The sequence below is a fragment of the Botryllus schlosseri genome, chromosome 11, assembly GCF_051294905.1.
Source record: "Botryllus schlosseri isolate E-star chromosome 11, Bs_hap1, whole genome shotgun sequence".
In the NCBI taxonomy this organism is placed as follows: Eukaryota; Metazoa; Chordata; class Ascidiacea; order Stolidobranchia; family Styelidae; genus Botryllus; species Botryllus schlosseri.
Genome location: NC_137246.1, coordinates 7,609,761 through 7,623,638, shown reverse-complemented (window position 1 = coordinate 7,623,638; position 13,878 = coordinate 7,609,761). Strand labels below are relative to the sequence as shown.

General features: G+C 40.5%; 2 protein-coding genes and 1 pseudogene across 6 annotated transcripts in view; 1 reads left to right on the top strand and 2 right to left on the bottom strand.

Annotated features, from left to right (window-relative positions):
- The window catches only part of LOC145450005 (peptidyl-prolyl cis-trans isomerase pseudogene), a 430,289-nt pseudogene that overhangs the window by 147,987 nt on the left and 268,424 nt on the right, over nucleotides 1-13,878 (top strand). The gene's annotated exons all lie outside the window — the stretch shown is intronic.
- The window catches only part of LOC145450002 (uncharacterized), a 245,823-nt gene that overhangs the window by 49,779 nt on the left and 182,166 nt on the right, over nucleotides 1-13,878 (bottom strand). The gene's annotated exons all lie outside the window — the stretch shown is intronic.
- LOC145449997 (uncharacterized) overlaps nucleotides 3,431-13,878 on the bottom strand; it is a 127,168-nt gene continuing 116,720 nt past the window's right edge. The window contains exons 8-9 of the mRNA XM_080328442.1: nucleotides 3,868-4,120; nucleotides 3,431-3,800 (exon numbers count right to left, since the gene is read on the bottom strand). Coding sequence (XP_080184568.1) covers nucleotides 3,547-3,800; nucleotides 3,868-4,120 — 507 coding nt within the window. The 3' untranslated portion in view covers nucleotides 3,431-3,546. The remainder of the gene's footprint in view (nucleotides 3,801-3,867; nucleotides 4,121-13,878) is intronic.

Below are 13,878 nucleotides of genomic sequence, written 5' to 3'. Positions count from 1 at the left end.
AATAAATAGGCACCCGCGCCGCCTACGGAAAATCGATTTCGGGAATTGAACCTCCGGCTTGAACGCGTCATCCGCTCATACGCGAATCAAAGTATGACAAAGATCGATTTTCTCCACGGAATATAGCTTCTAACATCAGCTTATGTGTTTAAACTGAAATTTGAGTACTGACTACAATTGTATAATCATGATTATGGATCAGCCGAAGTTCGTTTTTGGTGGTGATACTGTCATTTTCTGAGCAATAATTGGTACGTTTCCTAATTGCGTGTATAAACTTTTGTGAGTCTGGGGAGAGAATGTTATGGAAATGAGGAGACAGCTAGGAAACGCGAAAGCTCACAAGTCACATCGTAGGCAGGGTCATGCTTCATATGTAAAGGTTAGGGAATATTCAGGAAAGATGTGACGACGAAGTATAGGCAGTGACATACGTTGACGTTGAGGCAGACAAGCGTCGCATGCTGAAATGTCGCATGCTTATCTGCCGCATGCTCTCTTGTCACACCCTGTTTACCTGTCACCATGCTGATGTGTCGCTATGCTGATGTGTCGCATGCTCACGTGTTAACATGCTCACGTGTAGCCATGATGAATTGTCGCCATGCCGATGAGTCCCAATGCTCATATGTCACCATGCTTATTTGACCCCATGCTCATGAGTCACCATGCTCATGAGTACCCATGCGCATGTATCCCTATGCTCAGCCGTCGTCATGATTAAAAGTCGCCATGTGTAAGTGTCGCATGGCCATGTGTGGCTACGCTCATGTGTCCCCATGCTGATGTGTCCACATGCTACTGTGTCTCTATGCTCAAGCGTCGTCATTACAAAAAGTCGCCATGCGTAACTGTCGCATACTCAAGTGTCGCTTGCTTTTATGTCGCATGCGCATTTGTCCACGAACCGTATTTGGGATACTACCAACCTTATTATCTTGGTCGCTGCCTTCCCGGCACTGTCCAGCTTGGCAAAATAAACTCGTTGTTGCGCGAAGCTTACAGTTCTTCTGAAATTAGCCCTTCCTTGAGCGAGTGTTGTCATAAGACATACTTAGATTATACTCCGTAAATAAGGCGACCTGCCCGGCACTAACTACTAAAATGACGGGTTTACCCCTGACTACAGTCAATGTTCCCTCTAAGCTGCGCACGTGCGCAAATGCGCAGTGCTGAGACGGTCTCTGTGCACAGAAAATCTACGCTGCGCACAAAAAATCAGAAATGATGTTTTTTTTTATAGTTGTTGCGCACTGTTGTCCAATGGACCACGCAGGCGCGCATATTCGTGAAAATTAAGGTGGAACATTGCCAGGGTCAACTAGTGTTATCACTGAAGTCTGAAACCGAGGTACAAGTGCGCCCCACAAAGGTAACTATTGCGCTCCGTGAAGAAATTATAGTTCACAATCACCTGCGCCTCACGGATGATATTTTTTTAGTATGGCCTCGTACACGTGAGCGATACTGATATCATTTCAATAGAGCAGTATTTTCTGGGAATGGCGATAAAACATGGTTTAACAAAGTTTCAAATAACAATGGGCTAGCTCGAAGTTAATCTGCGAGAAACTAACGAATGATAGTCTTCTTCGCGTGGCATGAACATTGCGTAAGATTTAGTCAGGACCGCCTAAATGACTGGCGCCAAATGTTCCTGTCCTGGCGATCCGAGTCCCACAACAAGACAAATGCCATATCGAGGGAACATTATTTTCCAGTTAAGAAATACCAATTTTAAATCGTGTACGCGTCTTTTACTTTAGTACGTTTTGGTGATTTCAATATCTTTTGACATAGCGAAATAGCATCATGTAACGAAGTCATTATATCAACGGGTACGCCCGAAGATGTTTTATTAATATTTAGAGGGGCTATCTATTCCAACACACCTCACTGGATCAGCTCTACCGGTAAATCTGATTATGTGAGCAGGGAGAGGATAAAAATTGATAGCAATGTATATGCAATTCCTGTTCATATTGGCCGATGCAATCATGAATTATAGAAATTTTTCCGCGCTTCACGCGTTTAGGGACGCTACTACTAAATGGGCACCCAATGTACATTATAAGTACCGGAAGAAGCCTAGAGCCGTAGGGGGGTCTGGGGGGCGTCGCCCCCCAGTAGTTATTTTTATGACCCTATAGGAGGGTGTTGCGCACTGTTGTCCAAGGGCCTGCGCAGTGAGTTGGCGTGTTTGTGCAGACTCTTGAAGAATTAGAGGGAACATCGACTACAGTAAACAAATATTAGTGCTCAAGTGCTTATAATCTTCTTTGAATTTCTGCTTTTGGCTTTCTGTTAATCACCAAATAAGGGCCCAAGACCATAGATTTTTATTAATTTTTTCATATCTTCATAGGGGGGCGTCTTTTACCTCATCAAACTTTTGTCCCCCCCCCCCCACCCAAATTTCTTTTCTGGCTACGCCCTAACGACTATACGATAACTTGATGACAAAAAATATACATTATTTTTTGAGAACTAACGTAGGCTATATATATTAGATGTGCTTTATATCGTTACGTTTCTATCAAAGCTAAAATTGTTTGCGCTCTTAACCATCGTACGAAAAGACTGAAATATCAATAATATTCAAGGTAATTTGCGCAAGCGGGAACGACAAAGAAAATAGTCGGTTCACTTTTTCGTTCGGTTTTTCTATAAGCAGCTGTTTAAGAAATCGTACGAACCAAGCAGTTTGGTTTGGGCAGATATTTTCTGCTCCGCATTCCACAATGCGACCTCGAGGATTTTTTTTGTCGACGAAACCATAGAATGGTGTGGCGAGATAGCGCAGTGGTATAATCCGCGGTTGCAGCATCAATGGGCTGCTGTTCCGAGTCCGACCGAGGTCGACTTCAGAACTCTATACCTAAATGTTGGAGGTTTATTTAATCTCCTCCTCGTCACCTCATCCGCGTAAGCGGTGTCTTACGAAAAGCCTAGAAGTAGGCCATGCTATAAGTCGGCCGTTACGGAATAAAAATGAATAATATCGGCCTGGTGTAAATGATCATAGCAGTCGGCAAACACCATGAATACCACAATAACAAACAAAACCATAGGATGACCCAATAGCAACACAGTAGGCTAATAGTGAACAGTGCGGTTTGCTACGACATGGGATTAGTAGAATTTATTAGGACGCCAAATAATATTGGTCGAGTAATATATTTTACATTGCAGTTCTGCCTATATTACATTACTACTAATTGTTAAATCCATACGTCGAATGCACGGCCCATACCAACGTTTTGAGTTGGCGCGATGCTCATACGAGCTCTATGCAGAATAACGTCAATGCGGAATCGAGAGCCTGTCCCCACGATGCAGAATCAACTTATTATAATCTACATTGGCCAGAAACCATAGATTGTCGGTCGTGGCATTACCGAAACGTCGGTCATGGACGATGACGGTCCCCTGATCTATAATGTAGGCTATACCTTTCTAAACCGATTCACTTTTGCCAGTTGAGCACAGCCCGCACTCATCATGAGACTTATATAGGCTAAATATGCAAACTTTATGAATAACATTTCATGAATTCGTAACATCTTCGTATATAGACCGATTTGCAGTGAATGCTACAGTCTGATATCCATTTGTTTCAGTGAGCAGTGTATTCTCTTGAATCGTGTCGTTTTGCGTAGTTACAGGCACAACATCCATGTATTCGTGATTGCCCACCGGTTCTGTTGGCACTGCGTTCACTTCCTCATACAATGCCACCGGGTGGTTCCGTTGTACATCGTTATCGAGTGTAGATTTGTCATGTGCGGTCATAGGTTTTCCTAGAGTAATGTAGATGCAGTTCCTTTCAAATGATGTTGGTGTGATGAAAATATAGTAACTCGTTACCCTGGTTCTGTCGTCTCCAATATAAATACCGGATAAGACTAAGTATTATCAGTAGCAAAACTGAACCAAAACATAGCGTGGCAACCATAGTGAAGTCCACTGGCTTTGCATCTTGGACATCCCGCGATGAAGTTGAGTCAGAATTGCCAGTCAGTTGCGTAGTAGCTGTCATACTTTGACAAGGTGTAACATTGAAATGCTCAATTATGCCAGAATAGTTTCTTCGCAGTCTCAACTCAGTACCTGTTATTGACTAATGCGGAACTAATTACAGTATGACGCGACTTCTACGTAAGAAAACGATCTTCACTGACCATTTTAGGTGTGATCAATTGTCCAACAACACCGTAATTCATCTCGCAGCATTCCGTAATAGTCGCTGATATAGTTTCATTTTCACCTGATGTAGGTATGCAGGTCGGCTTTATAATTTCAACAATTAAGTTGTGGCGATGCATCATATGCAAGTTTCCGAGATATGTGGCGAATAACGCAATCAGCAGTCAATTTCAATACGCTGGTTTAGCATATTTTTCACGTCATGTTTATTACCTTTCCAAAGACTGATCATACTTTCTGTTGATGCCGGATTCGAATAGAATTTGATTGAGCCATTGTTGAAGTAGCACAGTGATTGAAATCCTTTAGGCGGATATGGTCCAACTGAAAACATATCACTCATAGAAACTATGATGGAGACTTAAGAGCAATGAGTATCACGATAAAGTACTCACATGATATGTTTAGGTGAGAAGTCGACATATATAGACCAAATACCTGTGTATATCTGTTTTCAAAATAGCACGAAACATTTGCCCCATTCATGTTAGGATGAAGATTTATTATGGAGTTGTTTATGCTCTTTTCCTTGATAATGGAAAACAACAATTATGACGTTCCCGTGTATATATCACCTGACAACAAAGCAAAACCTTTCTAAAATGGCGAAAATATTTCATCGGTTTCTACCAATGCACAAATCAAGTCACGAGATTACGGGTCATAAGACATTCAGAGTTATATTTTCATGCGTAATCAATCATGCCTAAATCGATGATTGATCCAAGATCCCAACATCCTGTGACATAATTTGAATTTTCGTGACTATGTTATTGCTATGATCAAGAGATCAATGATGGGGACCGCACTTGTGTGATTCGTTTCTTAATTTTCCGACGTGTAACGTTTCATGCTTTTCCATATGGAAAAGAGATAGAGTTGACTAGAACAAGTCGACCTTATATGGGGTGTGTGGTAAACTAAATGGTAGTACAGGCATATTGAAAGCCTCTTCTATTCGCGAATTGCATGAAAAATACTCACTATATGCGGATCTTCAAATATAATCAGTTCGACGAAAGACCAAACCTACAATCGCTAATAAATATTTAGGGGCTTTATCTCTTCCTAATTGACTTAAAAATACTTTCAAAATCAGTGGATAATATACTATTTTGACTGAGAGACCCTTTTCACGCTATGCTTATATTAACCCCACTGCAAGCTAGAGGTAGAACAGAGCAGTTCTGCGTTTCCGTCGAAGTAAATTAAAAATCACATTGTCTTCTAAATGTTCAAAATTTCATGAATGGAATACGTCAGTCTGACATATAATTTGCAAACCTTGATGTTTTGGAGCAGAATCGCCACAGGAATACTTGTGCTTTGGATGCCGCCACTTCGAAAGCATTGAACGAATATTTCATTACTTGTGTTGCTCGATTGACTAAATTTCAAATCCACTGTTTCCATGTACGGTTTGTCGTCAATGCGAAGTTCCGCTGGAATAGCTGGAGGTTTAAAATTAGTTATAACTAGGACAAGTTTTTGCAACTTTTGCAACTCTTAATTTTTACAGCTTCCGGCAGCCTCCTGGTTACAAAGATTATATGTAGCATTCTGTTGTAAGCTGTTTGGAGGAATTTTATATTGCAACTTTTTGAAACGTTTCCTATTTTTCATACAACTTTCTATTGCAACTTTTATAAAGTATTGTGCAACAGGTAAAAACATGCTAATACACTATTTCTCTTTGATTTCCATGACAAAGATATAGGTTATGGATTCGTCCAACAACCCCAGCCATATAGTGCGCGAAATAAATTAGAAGTGGAAGTAGGACTTGGCTATTGGTCAGGCAGGCGCGCACAATCGGAAATGGGTTGTGTCAAGTCTTTAGAGGTCAAGTTTTGTCGAGATAGCTTAGTTAGTTCAAGTGCGTATTTATGAAAGGTCCATTCGTTATTTTGCAAGTCAGAAGCGATAACGTTGATATCTGTTAAGATGGAACTCTAAGGCATGGGTCGGGAACCTATGGCTCTTTTGGGTATACGATGTGGCTCTTGGCTAAATTTAGATTTTTGTTACTTAATTTATCGATATTGCAGCAACTTGTTGATAAATTTTCATCGCGGCCAGAATAATTATTCTCGTAGCAGTATAAACATGTCTGTGAGATGTCAAGACAGTGACGCATTCAGGGTTGGGGGGTCGGGCCCCCTTTTAAAAATTCTCAACTATAAGTTGCGAAAGTTGTAGCTCTAAAAGATCTATAACTCAAGTTTCGCAAGCTCAAATAAGACAACCAGTAGGCCTATAGTTAGTAGGCTACTAGTTTTTCAGAGATAATATGGCGAACACGGCGAATTCCATGTAGTTAGTTTGAATTAGTGCTACCATGACGTGTCAAATTTTGACTGTGACGTAGCAGTTGATTGACACGTATGGCTCTTTGGGAGTCAAGATAGGGCCAATGTGGCAATTCGGACAAAAATTTTCCCGATCCCTGGTCTAAGGCAAGAATGTTCAACCTGCGGAGAGCCTGAGATACTTGCGCGACCCTCCAGTCTAGTCATTTTCACTCCAAGTATAGTTTCCTGAACTTTGAATCTTAGCATTATATAACTAATTGTATGCTTGTGAATATGTAACATATATATTGGGGTTGTTCGGAATTGACCGACTTTCAAAAAGTAATGGTTTTCAGTCCGTTTCGCATGCCTTATGCCCTAAAAACATATTCTAGCTACTTTTTTGTCTGTAATTCGTCCCTTGCATCTGTGTCCATGTTGAACTTTTCCTCCAAAATATGAGTATCATGATTTTACTTAGTCTACAAAAATGCCATATATGTCAGGTTTTACGCAGATGTTGTGATTTGTGGTGATGCAAAACCTCACTGTAGATATTTTTACGAGTTCACGACACCATTTTTATATTGCACACCGCCTTGGAAATTCTCAAACTTACCTAAAACTAAGAATCATTTCGCACGATTCACCATGTAAAAGAATACAACTTTAAATGCACCATCCAAACGCACAGCGACATTGTACACGAAGCCAAACAACATAACAAACAAATGGATTAATTGGACATAAATCCAATACCAATCAGATTGATGGGTTGATTTGTTCGAAATTTTGAACTCTTTGCCGGAGATTTTCCACGGCTTGTAAAGGACAGGCTTGCCGTTTTCTGTCGTGTCTGGTATGTACAAGGTACATAGCGTGGTCGGCATTTAATTTGATCATACATTTTGCTTGATATTTAAGTAGTTGATCATTATTCACGAATTCCCGACTGAGTACTCATGAAATGCGGATACTTAAACCATTCTGAAACTGTAAGACTCGTCCAATGGTGTTTTCCACCATATCATCATAGTGTGACGAAGAAGCCGTCTTAGGAAAATCAACGATCAAAAACCTGGCATAGATCTCTATCGTATATTTCAGTGGTTCTTAACCTTGCCCCCAGCGCCCCCCAGGGGGCGCTGGCGATGTTGAAGGGGGGCGGAAACGCTCAGGGGGCGATATGGGGGGCGCTGGGCTCAGGGGGGCGGTATGGGGGCGCTGGAGAAAAATGGCTTCGCAGTAGATGATGTGGTGATAGGACATATCCTTAATGAGTATTCAGAGCAAATTAACACCGAAAACTTCGTTACATATAGCCTTCAAAATACATATAGGTTTAATTGTCCATGGGCGCCTAAATGACTGACACCGAATGTTCCTGTCTTGGAAATCTGAACCCCAGAAGACGAATTCCATCTGGCAGGGAAAAATTATATGTCAGTTAAGAAATACCAATCTGAAATCGTGTGCGTCTTTTATGTTTAGTACGATTGGGCGACAGGGATATTCCTGTTGGGCGATATCCCCGTTGAGCGATTCTATATTTTTTGATATTGCAGACAGGGGGTCACGAAATAACATCATGCAACGAGGTCATACCAACGGGTTCGCCTGCCCGACTATGTTTAATCATTGGTAACGGGCCCTACAGTTTCCAAGAAACCTCACAATGTTCGCTTTAAGTTTTGATGAGTCTGCGCACACTCAACAACTCACTGCGCTGACCCTTGGACAACAGTGCGTAACGACTAAAAAAACTCCGGATTTGCTGTGCGCAACGTAGATTTTCTGTGCGCAGAGACCGTGTCAGCACTGCGCACGTGCGCAGCTTAGAGGGAACTTTGCACCTAACTCAGCTCTACCGGTAAATGTGTTTACGTGGGCAGAGAGAGGATAAAAATTGATCTCAATTTACAACCAATTCCCGATGATATTGACCAATTCAATCATTAATTAGTGAAATTTTTCGCACTTCGCGCGACTAGGCGAGAATAGCTCCCTCAGTAAATGTACACCCAATGTAGATACCTAATAGGCTATCAGCAAATAGTGGACAGCCTAATGGGGGTCTGGGAGCGAAGTCCCCCGGAAGTTTGGTTTATCACCCGATGGGGGCCCAGGACCAACGTTTTATGTTTTGGGAGGGGGGCTGACGAAGTGCTGTTACGGCCCTGGTAACGAATAATTGTACCTGCGGGAACGCCCGAATATGTTTAATTATTAATTACGTGCCCCTTATTTTCCTATACAACAGCTCACTCATAGTGCTACTGGTAAATCTGATTACGTGGGCTGAGAGGATAAAAAGTTTATAGCGACTTATAAATGTAATTACCATGCATTATAGCAAATTTTGGTACCTAGGGCGACCAGGCCACACAAACTTTGCTGACCATCAAAATCACGATATGGGGTTCGTGGGGGCGAAGCCCTCAGAAGTTCGGTTTATCACGCTATGGGTGCGCAACGCAATCGTTTTTAGGGGGGTTGACGAAGTGCTGTCACGGCCCTCCCTCTTACTCATTGTCTTTATTACATTCCTTACAATATGAAGTTGAGGGGGGCGCTGGAGCACGATAATTTTTGAAAGGGGGCGCTGGACGAAAAAAGGTTAAGAACCATTGGTAAATTTGGTTTACAGTGGCTTTTAGAGAAGTAAATTTAGGTCGATGATCAGATTAATATTTTGCAACTTCAAAATCACCGCTATGGGAAGAATCAGCTGCTTGTGCAGATATATAAGAGTACTCTGTATGTTTACTTGTCCACTTGCTGCTGCGGTGCACCTCTAGCAGTTCAGTAATTTTCTTGTGGCTCGAGTTTAACCAAAAATTCTTCATCCTTGGCACCAATCGTTTTTAAGCTGGGACCCCCGATAATGGTAAAATGCTATGCCTTCGAATTTCTTAATCATCTGCAAAAAGGGTGTTTGCTTCAACTGTCGCAGCCCAAATATATGTGGCAACATCACAAAGTGACTTTCTAGCTGTACTGCGTAAGCAACTATGGGGTATAGGAGGGGAACCCCAGAAGCTATTTCGAAAATTGATGCAAAAACACTCATTTGAGACTATTATTTAACTATAAGACATAACCTCTTACCCTAGTTAGAGAACTCCCTGATTAAGAACGATTGGCGGCAAACATGAAGTGTGGAAAGTTAAAATCAGACAACAAAAATAGGACTGAAAATAAATAGAAGAACATCTGCAGCAGCATGAAGCAACGAAGGTGAGCTTAACGCTAGAAGACATCTATATCTTATTCAAGGGCAGCTGACACCCCCCATGGCATTGATTTCGATATGATACGATAATTCATCTACATTTGTGACACTGAAAGCTCCTGTAAATCTATTCAATGACAGAGACATCTGCCATGTTTTTAATTGTGTATTGGATTGGGACAGAATCGTGGTTCATATTGATGCTAGAGCTGTGGAACACCGTCAGGTCGAGTCTTCCAGTGCCAGAATGGCATAGTGATCCGCGTTTCATGAGTGCTCGGGAATAGTGGTCAAGAACTTAACGATACAGCAGCGCATATGACGATATCAAATAACGAGCACGCTATTTACATACCTGGTGACGGAAAACACAAGCCAGTCTCATACAAGTAAAGGTCGACCGATTATCGAAATGGCCGATTATCAAGGCCGATATTTAGAGCTTGCCCGATTATCGATATCGGTCTATGAAGGCTGATATCGCGGCCGATATTTTATATTTCAAAAATATTAAAAATATTGGAAATTTAATGCCCCGTGTTCTCAATCTCAAGAACTTGACGACGCAAAGGATAATATATGACAGATTTATCATTGTAGGACGAGTTTAATTTGGTGAGCATGCAGAGAAACTTTGCTTCCTGCATTACAATCTACCTTTTCTGAACTGATCTGCAATTCTGAATCATGTTTTGATTTTCGGGTTATCCCAAATTTCAACGAATGTTCACAATTAGGTAATAAGTCTGTTCAATTTCAGTCTTCTCGTTTGTTGTTCACCTTTCTGTGGCATGAACAAGTGCCATCTTGCCTAATATATAATATTTTTTGCGAAATTGTTCTCTGCTCCTTCCATATTAATATCGGCCTATGATATCGGTTATCGGCCTTGTGAGTGTCGAAATATCGGTATCGGTATCGGCCTGTAAAAATCAATATCGGTCGACCTCTACTTACAAGCCGTGGAAGATCTCCGACAATGAGTTCAAAATTTCGAAAAATCAACCCTTCAATCTGATTGGTATTGGATTTTTGTCAAATTAATTCATTTCCTTGTTATGTTGTTTCGCTTCGTTATCTATTTCCAAGTTTACGTTCTTACGTTTCATTGAATAAGATATTTACAATGTCGCTGGGCGATTGGATGGTGCATTTACAGTTGTATTGTTTTACATGGTGAATCGTGCAAAATGATGCTCAGTTTTAGGTAAGTTTGAAGATTTCCGAAGGCAGTGTGCAATATGACAAAGGTGTCCTGAACTCGGAAATATCTAGGGAGGTTTTGCATCACCCCAAACCACTACAACTGCATAAGATCTGACATATATGGCATTATAGTAGGCTAAGTAAAATCGTGACACTCAAATTTTAGGGGAATCTCAAATTTTCAGCCGATATTCTTCCAGCTCAACATGGACACAGATGCAAGGGATGAGTTGCAGAAAAAAGTAGCTAGAATATGTTTTCAAGGGATAAGGCAAGAAAAACCATATGATAACCATGACTTTTTGAAAGTCGGTCAATTCTGAACAACCCTAATGTAAATGCATGTATGTATATGTATATATGCAAATAGATATATGTCGTTTAAATTTAAGATCCTTTCCCATTTCACAGACGCCCAGGCGCGAACACCGACAATTACATTTTCAATTGGCCACCTTTTCCAGGCTATTAATTCAACTACAGTCACCAACACTGAAGTGTGCTGTATTGCCGTTTGGGATGTGGTATTTGACCCGTGTCGCGGGTGGAGAGGGCTTATTATCGCTCTGCTGTTTGCTGACTCGTACAAACTACTGGATTTTCAAAAAGCGCAAACCCAAACTACTGGATTTTCAAAAAGCGCAACTAGAACTAGAATTAGAACTACTCAATTCTCAAAACCCGCAACTATACCTATAACTATAACTACCCGATATTCAAAATCCGCAAATACAACTAGAACTAGAACTATACCCAATTTTCCAAATCCGCAACTACAACTACTCAATTTTCGAAACCAGCAACTAGAACTAGAACTACTCAAAACACCGTTTGTTAGTTGACCATCAACTAACTAGATGGGTGTAGTTTGTATTCACCTTCGAGCTTTTTCCATTTTTAAATCTTTTTTTTTCTTCACTTTTTGCAAGAAACATGATTATCATAATGCACATCTAATCATTCAGCGTGCCATGAAAAATCATCTTGCGTGCCACTATTGGCACGCGTGCCATCAGTATAGCCGATCCCTAGCGTATTAAATATTCATAATGAAGTCGATATAACACGGCTTCATTTAATTCGGGATTATGACATAAGCACGCATTCTTCATTCGACTGAAACTGCAAAAACACGAAGTTGGAGAGCCTGCCAGCGAAATTACCGTGACAACAAGACGATTTTACAAATAAGCTACACACCGCTCGGTGTGTGACCAAGCTGTAACATCCCTTACATTTTATTGTCTTTTGGAAGGACGTTTCTATAGGTTGATGTGATTAAAAAATTAGTTTCTTGATTACCATCGTTTTGAATAATTACTTATTATATTATATTTGTACTTTGACTCTAAATTGCTAATTGTCTAATTGTAACACATCCACCCAGAAGCTTGCGTTAACCACATAATTCACTGCTTTGAATTTATAAATTATTAGAAATACATACACCGCCAAATGTAGTACAAACTTTTGACTTAGCGTATTTCCTGCCTGTTATTCTCAGAAAATAGTTACCCATCTGTGACCTAGGGGTTCCTAAGTTATTAAAGGTTTAGAACTGTACCGAACTGGATTTCATTCTCTTAGTAAACACATTAATTTATATTTAATCGGAAATATCAGACATTGAATCAACATTTCAAAAGAACGGGGTTTCGAGTTTGAAATGGGAGAGATTTCGACCCCCAAAAGTCACCCACTCGCTACGCCACTGTTCGTATAGTGATGGATCTGAGCGAGCAATGGCTGCACTTCAACAGAACACCGGTATCTCAATTCGCCTGAAACCACGACACGTGTATTCTGGTTGTTCGTGAACTAATATTTTTTCAAATGTGTACTATAGAACTAGAACTACAATTACTGAATTTTCAAAATTTGAAACTACAACTAGAAATAAAACTATTCAATTTTCAAAATCCACAACTACAACTAAAACTAGAACTACTCAATTTTCGAAATCCGCAACTAGAACCAGAACTAGAACTATTCAAAAAATCGTTAATTAGTTGACCATCAACTAACTAAATGTTTAGTTTGTACAAGTCTGGCTGTTTGGCTTTTTGTGGAAACTTATTTCCAGATTGTGTTATTCTTTGCTGCATACCGGCAAAGATGTAATTTTTGGCGGTCTCGCCAGAACGTCCGCGAATGGGAACGTACGTAATTTGACAGCTTTGCAGGATCTGACAGCGAAATGCTATTATGTAGGTTTCAAACCTAAAGAACATAAAAATATATGCGTGGTTGATTGGATTGCATCATCTTAGACTGTGTGTGATTATACAACGGATCCTTTCGAGTATCTCATATCCTAATAATTTTTAAAAACTTCTGCAGAAATGCAACTTTTCACTGCAACTTTGGTCGAAATTCAGTCCAAATTTCTAACGATTTTAGTGCAACGAAAACTTGGGTAAAACCAATTCGGGGTCGGCAACCGTGTTTGCTCTGCGAACCGGTTTAAAAATGTAAATAAATTTGCCGTATACACATGACCCAGCTATATCTAGAGCCTCTAATTACCAAAAGCGAGATCGCCTCCAGATTTCCTACCGAAGTAATGGAAGTTTTATATAGGCTGATCTCAGTTATCTGATCGGTGGACAACAGGTAATGTCAATAATAACTGAAAAGGTTCCAATATGGTCCAATACAACTTCAAGGGAGCTCAGACGCAGTCCTGTCACGATCTCGTACTATAGTTGTCAAATCAAATTGTGGGAAAATGTCAAATCCGTCAATCTTTACTTACGGTATAGGCATGTTATGTTGCTTGCATATCTCCATGTAGCATCATCAAGACATTGTGTTTGTAGCGCTTCACTATCATCGCTACAAACAGCACGTCCTTTTTCATTCTCGTTACAGATGATAGTTCCTTCATCCAATTATCTTGCAATGCTCGATTTATGCGACGCAACGTAGAATTCTGTTTGGTTT